The following is a 22,096-nucleotide window of genomic DNA, read 5'->3' on the forward strand; positions in this document are numbered from 1 at the left end:
GGAAGAAATATGGGGGAAACCATATGTATGACGCTCTTCTGTCCTTGACGGAAGAAATGCACCACAGCGCTCCTAGTGGTAGTGGGAAAAAGCGTCTTTCGACTCCAGTTATAATACATTTTAAAGAAAATTTCCTACGCACCATTTCTATTCAAGTTAAAGCCATTTCAGACGCACACAAACTAACATGATTGTGTCTGCTTTCATTTCCTCTCCCGCTTCCTCTTTCCCGCCTCATCATTTTTCCCGTCTGGACCCAGATGCTTGCGTCAAGACTGACGGCCTATTTCCGCAAAAAGTGCGTGCTGGTCACCGACCAGCGCGTGAGGCTGATGAACGAAATCCTGGGCTGCATCAAGTTCATCAAGATGTACAGTTGGGAAGATGCCTTTGCGCAGAACATTCACAGTGAGTTTCCTGTCATACCGCACGAGCGATTGAAGATGATTTCCTGCCGCGATGCAGAAGTCACACCACAGCATGCTGATAAAACTGCGTCAATTCATTCCGGCAAGGTCCCAGCTAATGTGAATTTATCACCTGGAAAAGAAAGTCATATCCTCTTAACTGGACTGGCAAGATAAACCCCACCATAAATCCATTTTCATTAGCTCGTTTAAGTCTATCGGAAAGGCCAGTTTGAATCCCTTGGCCCCAAGGTTAATTTGCAACACGTTTGGAGCCTTCCGATTCCCCGGATGACTTTCGAGGCTGCTCCATTCGTGCATGAATTAGCGACGGTCTTTTTTCACCAGGACCTTTGCTTTAGGTTCTTGATAAGGATTGTTCGGTCCTTTTTTAATGTGATTCTCAATTTGCCTACTGGGGATTGTTTTTACACTGTCTTGTGATTAGCGGTTAGAATGATGATTAATTATCACCGTTTAGCCTCAGAGTCCTCTACGTCATGAAGAAACAATCAGTACGTTTACATGCAGAAAATAGTCCCACTGGGATCAGAAGTTGAATTTTGGAGCAATCTTAATGATTTTTTCTCATGCCTGGAGACAAACAAATAACCCCATATGCATTGCGTTTGAGAGTATTCAGATCACAAAGGTGAAGCAAGAGGAGCATCATTACGCAAATACACATAGTTTCCGTATTTTGAATAAAGCGCATATGTAAAAGTCAAGGCCTGCAGGCTAGATTCGTGAAAGTTCTTAATGGCCCCTGAGATGCTCTCAAGCAGGGGTCTTGAATTTGCACCCCGGGGGCCAATTGCAGCCCCCAGCATGATAGTTTGATGTCCCTGCCTTGATATGAAAGTTAAAAGGACAGTGTGTATTATTCTTCCACTAGATGTTTCTGTTGAGATGTTGAGACCCCTGATCTAAAGTCATTATTAGAACCGTCCTGCAGACCGCAGCAAGTCGGCAGCTCGCAGATTTTTTACACGCACAAATACTACATTTCCCACACTGCAACGATGACGCACGCAAACTCATGCACAAGACATAAAGTGGGAGAAACAATATGAATTTAACATGCATCCGCCCTTCAAATATGATTGGCTCTAGCTACCTTTTGCAGTACATACATGTAACTGACTATCATTTTCAAAAACATTTTTTTAGATATTAGTTTGCATCTAAGTTTTCTGTTAAAGGAATTTGCAACTATATCTTAAGTCAATGATTGATAAAAGAAACTTGTGTTATTTATCTCATCATATCGGAATATATTAGTTTAGCTGTCAGAAGGTTCATTTAGGTTCACTAGGCTGTATGCGTTATTCCGTGTTATTCTGTGTTGTAGGAACAACATGTTTGTGGTATATATTAAAATAACCTGCTTTTTTCTTTGCATTTTTTTATTTGAGCGGCCCAACGCAAGACCAAAAAAAGCTGTTTTGATTAAACAACCCTACCTTTTTGTGTTCTTGGTTAGAACAACCTGGTTTTGTTTAATTTTCTTTTTAAAATTGAGCAACCCAGAGTAAAAAATAAGAAATACTAAAGCACTGGCAAATTAACATCAGAAGTGGATCAGTCCTCCCTTAACACAAATATGCTTCTTTTGTTTTGTGTAGTCCAATATTTATTTATTTTTTTGGGGGGGGGGAAATTATATCACTGTTTTTATTCTGTGTACACCGACCTTGTGTTTTAAAAGGCACTGTAAATAAGTATTCTTTTTAATGTTATCATTACTATTAAGCTAAACAAGAGCTGACTGATCTTCAAAAATACTTATATTAATTCAAATTTTATTTAAGGGTATCAACACAGCCACAAACTTGTATACTTAGTAACTGACAGTGCAGTAGTTTACTTAAATCTCAAAGTAAAGTGAAAGTTGAGCTATTTCCTACAGATCCGGTTTCTGTTGTCCTCAGGTTTGTGATAGAAGCCAGCTCACTGCAATTTTAAATATGATAAACAGTGTAGAATCTTGGATGCATGAATGAATAGCCTTGAAATGTCTTTTCTGTCCCTGTCAACAGAGGTGAGATTGGAGGAGAGGCGAATTCTGGAGCGAGCTGGCCTTGTCCAAAGCCTCACGGTGGGCGTGGCCCCTATCGTTGTGGTAATAGCCAGCGTTTGCACGTTCACCCTGCACATGGCACTGGGTTATGACCTCACTGCAGCACAGGTATTTGGAAAAAAAAGAAAGAAAAAGATATATATATATATATATATACACAGTAGACCCCCAGGATATGGCAAACCTGCCTTATGGCATTTTTAATTATAAATATGTAATGAGATGTTCAACCACAACATTTTTCCCTTATAAAATTCAAACTTTGGTTGGTTTGTGTGTTACTTCTCTCAAATGCCTGTTTGTTATTTGTCAACCTCATATTAAATGATGGTTTTCTATTGGCTTGTCACGTCATTATGCAAATTTTGTACTGTGTTTATTAGCTATGGGCCCAATGCTTGCAGTGATGCTAAAGGAGAAGCAAAAATGTGATAACTATGGCAACAAAAGCTTGCAATTATCGAGATATAGGATGAAGGCGCACAAATCACTACCCTCGCTTTTTGCATGTCTGTAAGACCTGCATAGTCAAGCTAATGTGACGATTGATTTTTGCAATCCGGAGATGGAATAAGAGCTTGCTCTGTCCACTCCACGCATCGGCCCGTATTGCAGTACCTCCGGGAACGGTGCATTCGCAATGATTGCAGCAAGGCTTTAAGGCTAGGACCTTCTCTGGCCTTTTGGCTGAGAGTAGGAATCCCGGCTCCTTGGCTTTGTAGCGTATTATGAACTGACTGATAACAGATAATGGATAATTAATAAATAAAATAGAACAATAACCCTTAAAAATAACCCTTTTATTCGCCCGTGCAAGTGTCTGAAATAAATACATTACAAAAATATACAGTTGCAAATACATATTATACATGGTTACACATATTTACAAAGAAAGACGGTACACCGAGAGAGTTTTCAAAGCTTTATTAATAATAATTTAACTTTCATCCCAAACGGTTCCTGTGACAGGGCAGTTAATGGTAGCAACACGCTAGCAACAAGCTCGCAACACAGTAAACGGGTCCGTCAAAAAAAACATACCGTACTTGTAAAAATCACGGTAAACCGTCCTCATCTTCCTCCTTAGAACTGAAGCCATCAAAGTCGTCTTCCTCAGTGTGGAAAAGAAACTTTGTCATATAGACGTCGTCCCACGTTCCCTTATTCCAAAACACGCTAGCAACACGCTCGCTCCTTTATCAAACTGTTCGATTGCTTTTAGCTTGAAAGCTGCGTCATGTGCCTTTCTTTTTGCATTTTGCATGATGAGGGTACGTTTACGCTAATTTAATTTATGCACAAGCCAAGAAGTTGCAGTCTTCCTCGGCACATATATTCCACCGGTCTAAATCTTACCTTTTGTACTCGAGCAACGCTGGCAGCCGTTAGAAAAATTACATAAATTGGCCGCATCACTGAATAAGCCGCAGGGTTGAACGCTTGGGAAAAAGGTAGCGGCTTATAGTCCGGAATTTACGGTATATATAAATATAATTTTTTTTTTTACTTTAGTATGTACGGTATATGTAATATACCGCACTATATTACTCAGAATTAGTACTTGTCTTTATCTGGAGTACTGGGGGTTCAGAATGTATTGGCTATACCATAGGTTTCTATCCCCAGCCATACAGTATTTTAGCTTTGCGATCCCGATCTTAGAATGGATTAATCTCGTTTCCCGGGGGGTCTACTGTTTATATTTAGATGTCGGCATTCATTTTAATCTTTTGAGAGCTTTTTCCAGTTTAGCCATAACGCTGCCTTTCTGCTTTCAGGCATTTACCGTGGTTTCCGTGTTCAACTCCATGACCTTCGCCCTAAAGGTTACGCCACTGGCTGTTAGGGCCCTTTCAGAAGGCGCCGTGGCAGTGAAGAGATTTCAGGTGAGAAATGAGTTGAGATGGCGCCCTGTTTGTGTGTCAATATATCTCCACCAACTCCCGTGTTGCTGCTAGGAACACTTAGGACCAAGCCACGCCCCCACCTGTGTTACAAATATTTGATAAAAGTCTCATGTTAGTGGCATATTTCCACACAGCCAGGAAGGGTTAAGTCAGCAGAGTGCACAGTTGTGAGTTAAAAACACAGCAGACTTTTTGAAAATGGAGTGGAAAAGAAGCAGATTTGGTAATACTTGCACTAATCCTTCAACTGTGTCGTGATCGGCACGTGAGCCTCGCATTTGTGCTTTAGTGAAGGAATGGAATCTTTTTGCATTTGGTGATGATGGTTGTTTTATAATATGTTTTGAAGTCCTATATACCCACTGAAGTGGTTTTAAACAATCTGTTGACCAAAAGGATCACTCCTTTTTATTTATTTGTTTTAATTTCAAAGGGCAATTTAAAAAGTTGAGTCGAGTTATGAGCGCTATTGAGTAATTATTTTTAAGGCAATGTGACTGTTAGGTGGTGAAGAGTGACATTTGAATTAAGTTTTATTAGATGTGAACTTCTATATTGTATCTTGTTCCTTCTTGTAATAGACCTCTATGATTTGCTAAAATGGTGATGTTGAAATTTACCAAAGATTAAAATTTGTATTTAATGGTGTAAAATGCAGTTTGTTTCTTTTAGATGATATACTGTATAGAATTTCAATATAACTGCAAGGCCAGCTGTTAGAATATAAATTGTTAATCAATATAACTGCAAGGCCAGCTGTTAGAATATAAATTGTTAAAAAAGCATACCAAGTAGTGTCCATACATGTTAATGCTATCAGAGTGTTTTGGCAACGGTATCCACCAGAAGATTGCTAGAAGCTTTGATTATACTAGATGATAAGGCTGGCGTCCCTGTACATGGCATCGTTAGCGAACAGGACTAAATGCTTTTTTTATAATATCAGAATTGTATACCCATTCCTTTCCACCCATCCATCAATTTTTACACCTCTTATCCTCACTAGGGTCACGGGGGCGATGGAGCCCATCCTAGCTATCTTCGGGCAGTGGGCAGGGGACACCCTGAAATGGTTGCCAGCCAGTCGCAGGGCACCATTCCTATTCCGAAATACAATTTTAGTACCAATCAGTGATATTTAATTAAAACAAAATACATCTAGGAAATATTTAGTGATTCATTTAGACTGTGTGTTCAACTAATGCAGTTTAGGTCATGAGAGCTTTAAAAAAAATCCAACATCTTTAAAGGTGAAAGTTTTCCCAAGAATTTTATTTTTATATGCTACAACCTGTCTAAACACAGTATTTTCATTAATTTTGTGTAAGCAGAATAAATCTAAAAGCAATCTGTACTTGATTAATAACGTGGCCCTTTTGAAAATGGCAAATAAGTTGACGAATACTCAGGCAACAACCAATGATGGTTTATCTGTTTTCTGTAACAACCACCGGTCATGCCCTAGCAACTGTGATGTAGTTTGCAATAAAATGGCGGCCCTGAGATTAAACAATAAACAAACATGATTTTGCTGCATCTTAAGTACAGTTTTGCATTTAGAGTGGTGAGCATGCATCGAATTACTTAAAATATATACATTAAAAATGAGTTGACATGCACTTTAAGAATCCATCTAATAGAGTTTTAAAATGCACCCATGGTAATATCACCAGCTCCTCTCATATTTTCTTAATTAGACCTTCGAGTAACGAAGAAAATGTACCAAACATATGGACCCTCACTAATTTGATCTCGGCCGTCTCCACAGAGACTGTTCTTGATGGAGACCCGACAAGCCCTGCTCATGAAAATGCAAGACCCATGCAATGTTGTAGAATTCCAGGACGCCACATTGGTGTGGGAGAAAGCTCGAACCCCGACCACCAAGCCCAATCCGCCCCCCAAAAAGCCTTGCGGGGGGATGATCAAACGTGTGCTGCGCCGAGAAAGGCTTAGCCTTTATATCAGCAACGAGGTCAACAAAGACCTCAAGGAGAACCCTAATGCCGAGAGTCTCCTCACTAACATGGAGCAGGAGAGTCCACAAAGTACCATCTCCTCTACTAAAAGCATCCGGCCTCCACTGCACAAGAGCCTGCACCAAATCAACCTGCGTGTTAAGAAGGTATTATAAACGCATTCAAAAACACTACTGAATAGATTGGCCCATTTAAGGGTTCTTGTTGGCCTCACATGGACAATTATTTTAATGCATTTCGGTTTTTGTGTGGAATATGCCAAAAACCTTGTTTAAAGTCAAAGTTTGGCCTAAATCTGGAAAGGTAATCTTCTGTCATACTTAGGGATGCACAATAACAGGTTTTCCTACCAATACCAATAACTGATAAAATCCTGCGTGGCTAATCACAAGATTATAGAAGTTTTTATTACCGTTTTATGCGAAAATGGTAGTCTGTGCATCCCTTTGAGACTTTGTGATTAGGGGCTATACAAATAAACATGACTTGACTTCACAATACCAAAAACATCACACAGCATTTGGTATTATGTCTCAAAAAATGATTTTTGCAAACACTACAGCTTGAGTTTTCAATTAGTCGATCAATATTGTCTTTGTCAGTAATATTAACAACAAAATATTGTTTTAACACCGTATTATTGATATATAGAAATTGCAGAAATGTTATATCATTATAGGTTTGTTAATTATGTCAAAATACATAATTTCTAAACCATATACATGTGCCCTAATACTAACTGTCACACATGCATTGGCTAATAAAAATAATAGCTCTCATTTTTACCAAGTGGCATTATGTTAGCTGTACACATTAGCAGCAATAATACAACATATATACAAACACTGATGCATTCTGGAAAACTACATCGGGCAAATGTAATGTTTTGTCTAGTTGCTGCTTTAAAGGTCTCTCATAGCGGTGATGCAAATTTATTACAAGATGATTTACTAAAGAAGTACAAAACATTGCATAATGTACAGCACAATGTAAATCTAGCTGCTACCGCTTGAAAAAAAAATCCCCCCCAAAATTAAACAATTTGTTTGTATACATGGTTGTGTTATCAGTCTGCTTTAGTGATGATAGCTTTTGTTTCTTGTCTGCTTTGAATATGTTAAATGTTAATGCTAGACGCTAATCGGATTGTCTGTGCTTATGTCGTCCCTGTCGACTCAAGCCACTAATGTTAAAGAAAGCTCTGCAATGCAAGTTGTTAAAGCAAGCCTTTGTTGCTACATGCTATGTGGTAGGCTGGATTTGAAATGATAGCTGCTAATGCTAGCAACTGCATAAAAAAGCAAAAGCCACATACGCTATTGGACTCATTAGCAACAAAGGCCACATTAGCAAATAAGGATGAACGTTTACTGATTATTTTTTTACACCTTTTCTAGAGAAGGAAAAAGAGTCTAGCGTTTGATATGCTCTGACAGAGATGTCTGGAAAATGTAAACATATCCTGTACTTCTAGTCGTAGCCGGAGAGAGACTATAGAAACTCACGAGAGCAAAGCTACGGAAGCCCATAATGGCGAAAGGCACTGCAGGAATGAAAAGATTTTGTGACCTTTAATTCCTGTGTTCTTTCAGGGTTCACTGGTTGGGATCTGTGGCGGCGTTGGAAGTGGGAAGAGCTCGCTTCTCACTGCGCTCCTGGGACAAGTAAGCTCCGATTGCTACATTTGCATCAATCACAACCAGGCTGTTAGTTTTTGAACAAAACAATCTGTAATGTGCGTCACAGATGACCCTTTTGGAGGGCAACGTGGCTGCCATCGGAGGCTTCGCATATGTGTCCCAACAAGCATGGATCCTCAACGACTCCCTGAAGGAGAACATCCTGTTCGGAAAGGAGTTTGAGCCAGATAAGTAAGTTACGGTGACGTCAGTGAGTGAGTACAAGAGGCGGACGGAGCGAACACAAACGGAACGTTGTTCCATCTTCTTCAGATATGATGCTGTTTTGGAAGCCTGCTGTCTTCTCCCTGATCTCGCGGAGCTTCCTTATGGAGACATGACAGAGGTTTGATTTTATCTGCTCTATTTATGCTGTGAAAAAAAACGTGGCGTGAAAACAATTCAGTTTCCTTGCAGATCGGTGAGAGGGGAGCCAACTTGAGTGGGGGCCAACGTCAGAGGGTCAGCCTGGCCCGAGCGCTCTATAGCGAGCGCCCAATTCTCCTCTTGGATGACCCACTCAGCGCTGTGGATGCCTTTGTGGGCTCTCACATCTTCAAAAATGCCATACAGGCGGTTGCTAAAAGCAAGACGGTCCTTTTTGTGACCCACCAGCTGCAGGTGTGTAAGAGGCTGATTTGAAGTCTAAATTTACGTGAACTTTTGGCATATGGCACTTTGTTGCAGTTTTACCACAAATCAATGCTTTGATTCTACCGTTTTACTTCACAGTACCTTCCAGAATGCGATGATGTTGTTCTCATGAAGGACGGGCAGATAGCTGAGCACGGCACTCATGCTCAGCTCATGGCAAAAGAACGGGACTATTTTGCTCTCTTTAGCAGTATGCAACAGGAGGTAAGGCCAACATATTTTTCCCAATTACGGCAAACCTCCGGGATACAACAGTAAATCAATCTGAGGTGGGGATCATTAGGTGAAATTGTCATATGGTGAGAGATAATAAAACTTATGGTGATTAGCTAATGTGTTCCAAACCCCCAGCATACCAGGTCAAAACATTAAAACCTTAGTAACAAAATGTATATAGCAGTGCTTCTCAATTATTTTCTGTCATGCCCTCCCCTACAAAAAAGAATGCTCATTGCTCATTGCAACTGCTGCGCCACCGAGCGCACACTCTGCCAATGAGAGCGCCACTGACCCCTAATTTAGTGGAGGTGCAATTGCACTTTGTTAGAACAGTTAAAACAAAAAAGTTCCCGAGGTCTGGATGCGCACCCCCCTGACTGAGCCCGGCGCCCCACTATTTAAGAAACCGTAGTATATAATAAGAACTAAATTGTATGCAACACACATATATATGATTAAATAACATAATAAACAAATATGCCACGTAAAGGAAAAGGACATTTCTTTTTACTTTTGATGTGACGTGTCTAGACCTGGAACAGTGCTTTAAATTGGTGGATGCAGAGTGGGAGGAAACGGCGCATAAATACTGAAACTGATTTTGATATTCCCCTTGCAACTTTGTTGCTTTAATTGACTCTTTAGTTTAAATAATTGTCCCAATCATTGGTTATGGCCATATTCCTTAGCGAAGGTATTTCTTTATGGTCTCAAACTTAATTGTTCCCATCATCTTGCTTCTTCTTTTAGCATAACTGCAAGTTTTGGGACTCAATAATGTCAATTTTATTGCACAATATTCTGAACCGAAAAAAATAGAGTGGAAGCGAGCATTGTGGGAGGGAGTTCAGCCAATATCACATCAGTATCTCCATGATGCTGTGAACAAACAAATTGCACACATGCATCTTATGTGAGGTCGGCCACTAGCAAGCAGGGATCTTAGTGACATAACACGTCATAGGCACAAATACTGCAACATTTGAATTTTGTACATTTTTGGGCACACAAAAGATTTTTGCTAAGATTTAAATTAAATTATCTTAAATTATTTTGGGGGATTTTATGGGATGTTCGGAGGATAAAATGCTACAAATAGGGCCGAAAACATTGTTTTCAGTATCAGTCTTAAACTATTATAAACTGGAGATGGTGATTCTTTTTTGTCACTTCAGCCATGTAGATTTGTCATCCATCTCACTCTTTCCTCTGCTTTTCCATAGACCTTGGTGAGAGAGAATTTTAAAAACAAACAGGTCAATTTAACCGCCATAAACGTTTGCCACGCCGAGGAAATTACAACAGTCCACCAAAATCCACCCAGCAAAAAAGGTGAAAACTTCAAAAATCAAGCGCTCCCTCTCTTCGGTTCTATAATGCATAATTTTTTTCTCTTTCCAGAACAATTGATGAAAGCTGAGGAGAAGGGTACCGGCGCCGTCTCATGGGCCGTGTATGGCGCCTACATAAGAGCGGCGGGAGGTCCGCTGATTTTTATTCTCAACGTTATCTTTTTCCTGAGCACCACGGGCAGCATCGCCTTCAGCAACTGGTGGCTGAGTCATTGGATTAGGCAAGGCAGTGGGGTGAGGAATAATTTTCACTTCCTAATTGTTTTGTGCTCTTTACTTACAGAATGTTTAATGGCAATAAATTCCATCTTGTTGTAGTTGACACATATTTATTCGGTAGCAAAACAAAAATACATTTTTTACCACTTTCAGAATATTTTATTAATTCTTTCTACTGTTAACCTGATGGGGAGTCCATGCAAACTGTTGTATGGAAGCAACAGAACTTTAAAATCACATACTAAACCAGTGCGTGACAGTTAATATTGGGTTAAAGTAAGCAAACAGTGGGCAGCAAGGTGGAGCAGTGGTTAGCGTGTGTTTGGCACAGTTCTGAGGTCATGAGACCGAACCTCCTTTGTGGAGTTTGCATGTTCTCCCCGTGCTTGCGTGGGTTTCCTCCGGGCACTCCGGTTTCCTCCTACATTCCAAAAACATGTATGTCAGGTTAATAGGCCGGTCCAAATTGTCCCTAGGTGTGAATGAGGGAGCAAATTGTCTGTCCCTGTATGCCCTGCGATTGGCTGGCAACCAGTTCAGGGTGTCCCCTGCCCACTGCCCAAATATAGCTGGGATGGGCTCCAGCACCCCCGCAACCCTACTGAGGATAAGTGGTGCAGATAATGCATGGATGGAAGCAAACATTTTTGTAAAGTCAAAAGTCTCGCCCCAAAATTTTGATGCTAGACATCTGGAGACTTGACCTGGAGGGATGATTTTCTTCAGTAAATGAATGACCAATAAACAAACTACTAACGAGTGTAATTATTTAATCATTATTTTGATTGACTGACACAACAACCTTTGAAGCCAATTGGACCAGTGACTGTTAAAAAGTATTCTCGATGCATTGCAGATTTAAAACGCCGACATTGTTCACATATGTAAAATTGCTAGCGTTTTTTAGCATTTATCAAGTTTTTTTTTCTTCTCAGAGTTTGAAATGCCCGTTTGGCTCCTGTTCGTGGGTATTTTTCTTATTTTACATTATAAGAATATTTTCTTTGTTGTTGTTATCACTTTCCCAAGACACACCACAGGAAGTGGTGCTCTGACAACCCTGTCGGTTAATTGATCCTCGGACTGTGAATTATAAAATCATATGAAAAAAGATTAGACTTAATTTTTACGATAAACAATTTTTCCAGATGTTTTACCTCACTTAAGGTGTTATTTGATTTTTCGGGTTATTTTACAGTCTAGTAAGAAAAAAAGTCAAATTATTAAAAAAACACTACTGTTCAGGACTAATTTGTGATTATTTAAAAATTTAAAGAAAGAGATTTTTAAAAAAAGCACCTTAAATAAATGGAATTACAGCCAAAACATTTAGATTTTTTGGACTAATTTCCCAAGACACAAAACAGTTATTCCTTTTTGTATCTATTTATGTATTTTTTATTATTATCTATCACCTCTCTATTTATAAAATATGCTCAGTGTGGGCTAATAAAAGGTGGTTCCCTTAAATGTGTTCATATTTAGAAACTCAATATATAATATTACTGCTTATTTCTTGCTTCATGTGACTCCTCCCAGAATACTTCATTAATCTCAGCCAATGAGACAACAGGGGCGGACAGCATGAGGCTCAACCCACACATTCAATTCTACTCCACCATTTACGTCATCTCCATGGGCATCGCTTTGTTCCTCAAAACATTCCGAGGCTGGGTTTTTGTAAAGGTAAGAGCCCTAGGGTGTTTTCTATACAAGTAAAAATAAAACGTCAACACATTCATTCAGTGGCAATGGCGGCTCTTCTGTTGAATGGTCTTATTTTGCTGGGTTTGCATGACGTTAAAAGGAAGAAACCATATTTCATCACTTAGTCTTGACCAATTGATACTAAGGGTTGATAAATTTGCACTTACATTTGACCCCGGTATACCACATTAATTAATCACCAAGTAAAATTGCCTTTCAGCGAGGGATAGAAACCTATAGTAATGTGCAGCTGATGCATAAAAAATCACATGACAAAATATTACATAGCGAGTATTATATGTTTGCAATATATAAGCATATAATTTAATATGATTTCAAACGATTATACCGTATTTTCTGGACTATAAGTTTCTCCGGAATGTAAGTCGCACCGGCCCAAAAAAATGCCTAATTAAGAAGGAAAAAATATGTATAAGTCGCATTTGGAATGTAAGTCCCATTTTTGGTGGAAATACATTTTATAAAATGAAACACCAAAAATATATGTCATCTTGAAGGACAATTTAAATTAAAAATCAAATATAGAACGCGGTAAACTAACGTTACACGTACAAGAATATCTTAGACATGCTCATCAGTAATGACATAACATATTAAGAGTTATTTAGATAACTGGCATAAAGAACATGTTTACCAAACTATCATCTTCACTCCAAATCACTAATCACACTCACTACCGGCAAACAATTCCCGGTAGGTCCCGGAGGTACCTCCTTCCACTTTTATGATACGGTCAAGGTTGAAATTATCAACACAAGCCTAGAGTGCCCTCTTGCAGTTTAATGTGAAAATAACATGTGAAGTGATATACAGTACAGGTTATATTAAAATGTAAAACTCTGATATTTCACATATAGATCTCACCAGAGTATAAGTCGCACCCTCAGCCAAACTATGACACAAACTGCAACTTATCGTCTGGAAAATACGACACATGTAAAGGAAACTTGAAATTGTATTCACTTTGGGTGACTTAAGCTGGTCGAGTGGAGTAGCCGGTGGACGCAGAGAAGAGGGAGGTGACAGTGACAACAGATTTACATAAAAAAGATTTTAAAACTTCCATTTGCGAGAATTTGAATACCCTTATAGTTTTTCTTTTAATCTCCTACTTAGTTTAGTTTCAATCGTCGATTGGTTATGGCCATACTCTTAACAAGGGTAGTGATATGTGTGCCTTCTATCCATTTCTTGATCATTTCAAGCTTCTTTTCCATGGTTATCATGTTTTTGCTTCTCCCTTTACCATCACTGCAGACCAAAAATACAATATTGTATCGCCAAGCGGCAAAGTCTTCACGTAGCACGCGAGATTCTGAACTGAATGAAGAGAAAACCATTTTTGGAAGTGTCTCAGCCAATAGAATTTTCATGGTGCCGTGACGTCGACCAATAGCAGACAGGCATCTTCGAGACGAACATCCCAAGAGTTGAATTTGAACGTTTTTGGGCAGGCAAAATAATTTGTTGAAATGTCATGCAGTGTGTCAAATGCCGTAAAGAGGGGCCGATCAAACACTTTTTTCACACTGTAAAGTGACAATGTTTAAAAGTTGGTCGATTTATCCTACTGAATTAAAATGGTAAATGGTCTGCATTTATATAGCGCTTCTCAAGTCAATGAAGACCTCCTGAAGCGCTTTACAATGTGCTTCACACTTACCCATTCACACACACACTCACACTCCAATCGGGAGTCAGCCATGCAAGGCGCCTACCTGCCTATTGGGGGCATTGCCCAAGGACACTTCGACATATAAAACGGAGGAGCCGGGAATCGAACCTGCGACCTCTTGATCCCAAAACAAGCGCTCCACTCGTGACCCAAACCTATTTTTCCTTGTACTTTTACTAGCTAACCCTGGCATTGCATTGCAAGAAGTTAAATCACCAGGTTAATGTATGCCACTTGAAATTGCATATTTTCCCCCAAAAATCCATTCTTCTTCCCCCGATCCACCACCTACTGAGCTGTGATGACAACCTTGGGAATGTTGAATACTCTATTAAAAGATTGAATCTGTGCTCCACTGCCACATGTAATTTCTACTCAAACGGGGGAAATGTCGTCTGATATAAAGGTTGCGACCTTTATGTCAGAGTCAGAGTAAGTCATTACGGATGAGGATTTGACAGCAGAGTAACACACACACGCGCACATTAAAAGCATAAATCTCGACATACTCTCGACATGTTGTGACAAATAGTATTGCATGTATCGCCTCACGGCACTTTGACAACAATGTTGTTTCTATTGGCAGTGCACGGTGAAGGCAGCCTCGGTGATGCATGACCAGCTTTTCCGGCAGATTCTCCGCAGCCCCATGCACTTTTTCGACACTACGCCCCTCGGACGCATTCTGACCAGATTTTCCAGAGACATGGATGAGGGTGAGATTGAAAATAGTGTCATAAAATTGGTCCATGTGTACAGTGCCTAGCAAAAGTATGCAAAAAATATTGTCTATGAATCATCAATATGTGAGATGCAATGAAAATAAACAAATTGTATACAACAATTTATATTGTGCTTTTGGGTATGTCGCCCTGTATTTGGCTCCGTCTAGCTTCTAATCAACTCTTAACAATTTTCCCAGTCCTTGCTGAAGAAAAGCAACCCCAGAGTATGACGCTGCCTCCACCATGTTTGACATTGGGGAGGTGTTTTAAGAGTTATGTCCAGTCTTACGCATACTCCAAACGTAACTCTGCATTCGGCCCAAAAGGTTTAATCTTGGTCTCATCTAACCAAAGCACCCAGTTCGACATTTTATTTGTTTCTCCCATGAGGCTTCTTGCAATTCCAAACGGGCATTTTTATGGTATTCTTCAGAAAGGGCTTTCTTCTTTCCACTCTTCCAGATAGGGAGCATTTTATGAATAATAGCTGTCCTATATATGTATTGTCCTACCTCAGCTGTGTATGTCTGCAAGTCATCCAACGTGATCATGGGCCTCTTGGTTTCTTCTTTTATTAGTTATTTCCTTTTTTTGCACCAAACCTTTACAGGGATGGCCAGGTTTGGGTTGGTTTGCAGTAATTTTATGCTCTCTCCATTTTTATATTATTGCTCACACAGTTCAGGAGATGTGTTAATGTTGAGAAATTGTCTTGTATCCTTTGTTGACTTTTATTATAGGTACTGTTGCTACAATTAGCTTCAAGGTGTTCAACTTTATTGGTTGGTTGTCCTTGTTGTTTTACCAATTATCCATTATTTTTTATCCTTAAAGTTGACGTACGTCTGACCATGCAAGCTGAAATGCTGCTACAGAACCTCACCTTGGTGCTATTTTGCCTGGCAATGGTCGGCATGGTCTTCCCCTGGTTCCTAATCTCCATCGTGCCCCTGGGAGCCTTCCTTTTCATCATCAACCGTGTTTCCAGGTCAGTTACACTCCATGTTCCCATCTGTATTGCACCAATGGTTTAGTTTAAGGACGTTAAAGGCTTTGTAAAAATGCCTTCCCGAGAATTTTATCTGATTATGGATATGATGCTGCGGACAGCTTGCATGAGCGAGTTTTCTCTGAGGGAGTAAGATCGCATTGAGTGCGCAGTTATCTTTGTTTGTGAGCGTGCCAACTGCTATCAGGAGCTGGATTTCTTTTTCACAGCTTCCCTCTATTTTGTAAAAGATTTATTGCAGACAGTCTCTTTTTCTGAAGCTCTGCACAAGTGGTGTTTGGTTGATCAAGAGAACACTGGTATCTTTGGATGGTGCAAGAGTTTTCTAATGTTTCTGCTGGGTTTCTTGTTGCTGATTTGTTGCTGTTCTTTATCCTGTAGAAATGTAATGACCACAGTCCAAAATAGAACTGGTATCAATTATGTATCGAAAGGTCACTGTCTCTGCTTTGAACTAGTGGTGCCCATTAAATGAGGGGATGTCTGGTTCTCATGTTTTCAGGACTAAAAGTTTGAACTACTTAAAATGTCCCCAGTTGAAAATGATTTAAATTAAAAAACATTTATTTGCAAATAATCTTGTACAGACTATCAAAATAAAGAAAAATATGAGATTTGGGCGTGGACATTGATATTGATTGATATTTTTTAAACGATTTTGGGTGCTTTGTCATAAACCACTTTCAGTTTTAAAAAATGTTGCATTTTAAATCAGGAGTTTATCTGGCTTGTGTTAATAAGCAAAAAATGTGTGCCACAGTCTTTCGATGTCTACAATTTTATGGACCAAAATTTCAACTTTATTGTTTGGTGGTACTAAAACTTGTTGAGTGCCATCTCCAATTACTAGCTTAGTACTCATACACATAACACCTGACTTAGATCGGGATTGGTTCTTACCAATCACTTAAAAATCCATCTGGTGCCGAGTCGGCATGCAGTTACTGATGTCGTGTTAGATTGCTGTGCCTGCCGGCTGTGGTAAAAACAATGAGCATCTGCTTAAAAAATGAGCATCCACTTCCCGTGGTCGTAAGTATGGGTGGATTTTAGGTGAGTGGATTTTATCTGTATAGCATATTTTTTCGTTGACACTTTTTAAGTTTATCAAGTTTTCTCAAACTCAGCTCCATTGTTTTTTTTAACCCAATGTTCTTTTCACTTAGCTGCAAATTTCAAAACAGCCACCATGATGATCGATGAAAAATAGTAGAATTGCTGTCTAAAATACGTTCCATGAACGCAATGGCATCTTAATCTAAATGTCGCATTCAAAAGAGTGGGAAAGCAGAGAAAAATGCGGACCTTTTCTTAGCTTGCCAAAGCAAGGCCAACAATCTCTTGAAAATTGGATGGCTATAACGTCTGCTTAAATAAAATTAATTGATCTATGTTTAATAACTCCTTTCAACGTTAATTTACTGCCTTAAGAAAGCTCTAAAATGTCAATACTCAGTAATTGATATTGACCCATTCCCACTTTCTTTTTCCTCTTTATGATTTACAAAATAATGCTGCAAAGCCTCTGTCTTTGTGATACTAAACGCATGACATTTGGCTAAATCTCTTATTATAACTTTTGTTTACTTCTTTGGGCAATCCAGGGTGATTCCCCTCAAGATGTTAAATGAATTTAGTCTCAATTGATCCATTCAGAGGGAAAGGCGCACAAAGACAAGTTTCCTCTTCCTTCATTGATCGTGCCCGGCACACTGTGATTGTAAAATATGCCCGTCTTGTTTCTGCGTTCAAACGCGAGCGCGCTCAAGCCTGCAGATTTATGACACGACCTTTTATAGCTCTTTGTTTTGCATCAGCAGATAAGCATCAGGCGCCGTCTGCCATGAATGTCATTGCACGTGTGTTTGCGCCGATGCGGCGACTTTGAATTGATGTTAACTGATCACGACCCGGATCTTTGAAAAACAACTCACAAAAACAGTTTTTTGAGGCGGCTGATTTAGTTACCCTGACTTCAATTTTTTATAAAGAAACGATAGACATTGATTTCAAATGCAGTGAAGAGAGATCTCGCCGTGCTAATAAGTAATGATCACCCTTGGCGATTTTTAAAGCGATCTTCCCGTAATATGCTGCCATGAAACTTCAAACTCCGGTAGAAATTACCCTCTTCTAAAGCTGCTCTCTTATTTATTTATTTTATTATTATTAAATTTTGAAATGAAACTGCCCTGAGCGTAAACATGTTTTTCGGGATCAACGCTTCCGAAAGGCAACATGTCATGTTAGTTGCAACTATTTCTCAAAGAAGCAAATTCTTATTTCTGTCAGACGTATGCCTTGCAGTTTCTGTCAGTGAACCTTACATGTGATGATGCTTGGAATATTACATACAATAACGAAAATTAACCTCTAGGGAAAATATATTTGGATTGAACGGTCTCCAGTCAGTTGTTATTCCTGTTTTTCTATTATTATTTTATTTTTTTCAATAAATGTTGTTTTAAGCATTGATGCGTCAATAAATGTTTTTACTTCTCAGATCTTAAAGGGACAGTATGTATTATCAAATGACACTTAATGGTAAGAAAAACCCTTCAAATCTATTATTCCTTTCTATTCAACCATAGATTCTAAACTGTAAGTCGCTCAAGAGTATTTTCCAGCTTCTGTAACAATGCAAAAACTACTATGCTACTTTTTGTCGAAGAATAAGCTGATGCTAATTTACGACGTAAAATCACACGCTGTTGGTTTCCTGAATTTAAAAGAAAATGACTGTTGTTTTCACTGTAGAAATTAAATATCCTCGCGGACATGTGAAACAAATCTCCAAAATTGATTTTTATTGGTTCATTATGTAAATCATAGCTCAACATTTTTTAAAGACCTATTTAAAGAATGTTGATTTTCAAATATGTCAAGATTCAATGTATTTTTGCTTTTATGCAAAAAATAAAAATTCCCAAATCAATTTGGGGGGAATGATTGTGTTGTTTCTTTCTGGAGGGGGTAAAAAAAACTTTTTGGGGATAAGGCAAGTATTTTTCACATGACAGCGTCATTATGCTAGTTTTTATGCACGTTTATCAGGGATTTTTTTCATGTATAAATTGTTCCAGAGTACTATTTGCAGGAACAGCCAACCTATTAAAAAGTGTATATATATATATATATATATATATATATATATATATTAGTCTGAAAAATGACACGTGTGTGTGTGTGTGTTTCCTGTTTTTTAGAAAATACATGCAGGAGTACTTAGCTCTTTAGAAAAAAATTCTCCTTAAAAAAACACTGATCCATTCTATTAAACGCCTGTATATGTATGGCATTTTGACTTGCATTTTCTTTAAACTGATGGCATTTTTTGGATGTGGGCGACCGTGGATAATTTTGGTAGCTGAATTTTTGGTACTGGAAGTTGAATAATGTTCGTACTTGCAGTTTATTTTTTATTATTTGATTTATTTTTTAATTGTAATAATGATCATAAATCAATTCAAAATTCAGAGCTCACTTCCTATAATAATTAAGGTAGGACCTCCGGTGCGTCTTGGTGACCTACACGTGTGCAGAGTTTTGTAGCCTAAGGCTTAACATCCCCGGATTTTATTGTGTTTTTTTACTCGTGACAAGTGCAGAAAATTTAGTGAGTTTGTGTAGACCTTGAAAAGTGTGGTTCGTTTACATCATTTTAAAAAAAACAACGAGGTGATTTTCCAGGAAATTTTATTTATAAATGGTGTAATAAATCATTGACAAAAGTTGGTGTTTTTAAATACATGATCAATTCAAAAAATATTTGGTTTATTTAATTTATTATTTATATTATTTGTATGTGTACATCACTTGGTGCCCTTATACAAGGCAGATATTTTCGTGGTTGACTGAGCCTATTATAACCCTACTTCTAATAATTACAATCTGCTAATATCATAGTAACAACATAGTAACAACATGATATGATCTTAAAAATGCATATGAAACTGGTTGGCTTTTGTGCTAATCAGTAACAAAAACGTAGATCTCAGTTTTGAAAAGTAGGCAACCCCTGTTTTACACAATTAAAATAATAGCTTACCCAGCTAATACACCGTGGCAATGTCAGATTTTTAACATAAACATCTGTACCACTCGCTTCTCTGGATGGCTTTTGTACAAAAACTGAAATACTGAGACCTTAAGGTTGAGAATGTACCTACACACAGCCACCAAATCCAAAATAAACAAAGCTTCCATTTGATGTCATTGGCCAGGATTTTGATCCGTGAGCTGAAACGACTAGAGAACATCAGCCAGTCTCCTTTTACCTCCCACATCACCAGCAGCCTTCAAGGCCTCTACACCATCCATGCTTATGGGAGAAAGCGTGACTTCCTCCAAAGGTGAGCTTATTAGATAATACCTGCCAAGCAGGCAGTCTCCTCCTGTCTTTGTCTTTCCCTTCCCGGGAATTGCGATCCTTAAAAGACTTCCTTTTATCTTTGTCGGTAGCCTTTCTGAGAAAGGCGAGCGCCATAAATGTCCTTATAAAAGGATTTGCCTTCAGCCAGCAGGGATGAAAGGAGTTTTTGCTTGTGTTTGGCAGATATCAGGAACTGCTGGACAACAACCAGGCGTCCAACTACCTCTTCAGCTGTGCTATGCGTTGGCTGGCCGTGCGTCTCGATCTCATTAGCATCTTGCTCATCACCTCAGTTGCTCTCCTCATCGTTTTCATGCAACAGCAGATCCCACCCGCCTACGCCGGGTTGGCCATTTCCTATGCCGTGCAGGTTTGTAAGCAACCACAGTCTTTTCTCTTATTAATCTTGGAGTATTTTTTTATTTTCACTGCAAATCCGAGGTAAGATCGCGACTAAATAAAATCCCAACCCTAGCCTGAGGGTTGCAGCAACGTCATTGACACAAACAGAAACGGGGGCGGGGCAACTGTTAATCCATTATGAATGCAGAACACAATGCACAATGAAAATCTGCGAAATAATGAAAGCACAATAAATAACCGTGATACAGCAAGGAATTACTGAATATATATTTCTAGAACCTTGGACATTCCTATGTATTTTCTCCCCCAAGAAAACTCAGGTAGTCAGGAAACCAGAAGAGGTAAAATAAATATGTAGCAGTACTCTAAGAAGAATCTAGCGCAGCACTTTAGGAAAGAGAGAGAGACAAGGGGGCTTGTCTCTACAGCATGAGAATATTTAATATAAATATCCAAATTTCCAGTTGATTCGTTAACTTTGTGATGTGATGTTTGCTGCAACATCCCTGAAAAGAAAAACAAAAGTGTGTGTGTGGGGGGTGATAATCCACATAATGACTGTACTGTATAATTTGATTAAGTGACGGGTAACTGGAGAATTATTAATAATAAAAATGGCAAAGCGTGTCAGTTGTTAACCTTGCACCTCTTTCTTTTTCTATCACTTGCTTCATCTGCAGCTGACCGGCTTGTTTCAGTTCACAGTCCGGCTCCTCACAGAGACGGAAGCTCGTTTCACGTCAGTTGAGAGAATTAATCACTATATAAGCGTAAGTCACAAATGTCCTGATGTCCTGCTCTAACATTCCTAGCATAACTAGTCAGATATAATAGATTCAAATTAAAGTTTATGTTTTAGCGGGATAACACACTAAATTAATTGTTAGTTTGTAAGTTTAATAGGTGTCTGGATTGGTTCAAATACTGCAGATAAAAAGTGGTCATACACTAGCAAATATTATGTCAGTGTAACATACAATATAAAACATAAGTAATTGCCTGAAAAAAAATTATATAATCATTAGTACAGGCATTCTTGAGTTACATTTTACATTATCAGCTATGCAGAATTAAACATCCTTGAGTAATACTGAAATTAAAAAGAAAGGTGTTTAAAGATTTTTTTCTAGAACTACAGGTGTTTTATGTCTGTAAACAACATTATAACGAGCATACTTTATTGCAATGATCAAAATAGAAAAACCCTGGATTTATAAACATTATATATACAGTATTGAAAATTTTAAATAGAAATACCCTTGCATTAGAATTATTCATTGCAAACAAAGTAGAGAAAAGCGTGACACTTATTTCAACAAATGTTTTATAAACCTAAAATGATCATCTTATTTTGACTTCTAATCTCCTGACCCTAAAGGTTTCAACCTTATAATAAGGCCAACAACAATTTTGTGGAAATTTAATTTGGCATAAAAAAATGTATTGTATTGTGGGCTGGAATAAAGCATGGAGTGAGACATCCTATGCTTACCCCTAGGTTTTTTTCTATCCATTTCAGACTCTAGAAAGTGAAGCCCCTAGCAAAATGCAATCAAACGCCCCTGCCCCCTCCTGGCCGGAGGAAGGGAAGATCACCTTTCACAATGTGGACATGCGTTATCGTGACGGCCTTCCTCTGGTGCTGAAGGGCCTGTCCTTCAATGTCGAGCCCCAGGAGACAATCGGCATCGTGGGCCGTACCGGATCAGGTTGTTACTGCGTAGCTGT

At 38.7% G+C, this 22,096-nt stretch overlaps 1 protein-coding gene and 1 pseudogene across 2 annotated transcripts in view; both read left to right on the plus strand.

Moving 5' to 3' along the window:
* The window catches only part of LOC148360131 (ATP-binding cassette sub-family C member 5), a 47,486-nt gene that overhangs the window by 18,256 nt on the left and 7,134 nt on the right, over window positions 1–22,096 (plus strand). Inside the window, exons 7-24 of one of the 2 annotated variants that reach the window (XM_088343569.1) lie at window positions 261–408; window positions 2,447–2,595; window positions 4,266–4,373; window positions 6,163–6,519; window positions 7,966–8,037; window positions 8,120–8,244; window positions 8,326–8,398; window positions 8,470–8,673; window positions 8,785–8,910; window positions 10,149–10,257; window positions 10,327–10,511; window positions 12,036–12,182; window positions 14,486–14,615; window positions 15,459–15,612; window positions 19,857–19,985; window positions 20,189–20,375; window positions 21,049–21,138; window positions 21,888–22,077. In XM_088343569.1, the coding sequence (XP_088199695.1) occupies window positions 261–408; window positions 2,447–2,595; window positions 4,266–4,373; window positions 6,163–6,519; window positions 7,966–8,037; window positions 8,120–8,244; window positions 8,326–8,398; window positions 8,470–8,673; window positions 8,785–8,910; window positions 10,149–10,257; window positions 10,327–10,511; window positions 12,036–12,182; window positions 14,486–14,615; window positions 15,459–15,612; window positions 19,857–19,985; window positions 20,189–20,375; window positions 21,049–21,138; window positions 21,888–22,077 (2,683 nt within the window). Of the gene's footprint in view, window positions 1–260; window positions 409–2,446; window positions 2,596–4,265; window positions 4,374–6,162; window positions 6,520–7,965; window positions 8,038–8,119; window positions 8,245–8,325; window positions 8,399–8,469; window positions 8,674–8,784; window positions 8,911–10,148; window positions 10,512–12,035; window positions 12,183–14,485; window positions 14,616–15,458; window positions 15,613–19,856; window positions 19,986–20,188; window positions 20,376–21,048; window positions 21,139–21,887; window positions 22,078–22,096 lie in introns of both variants that reach the window. The other variant, XM_088343567.1, reaches the window with a different exon arrangement.
* Window positions 2,983–3,127, plus strand: LOC148360132 (U2 spliceosomal RNA; annotated as a pseudogene).

The sequence above is a fragment of the Urocampus carinirostris genome, chromosome 9 (assembly GCF_059441175.1).
Source record: "Urocampus carinirostris isolate Australia breed hairy pipefish chromosome 9, RoL_Ucar_1.0, whole genome shotgun sequence".
In the NCBI taxonomy this organism is placed as follows: Eukaryota; Metazoa; Chordata; class Actinopteri; order Syngnathiformes; family Syngnathidae; genus Urocampus; species Urocampus carinirostris.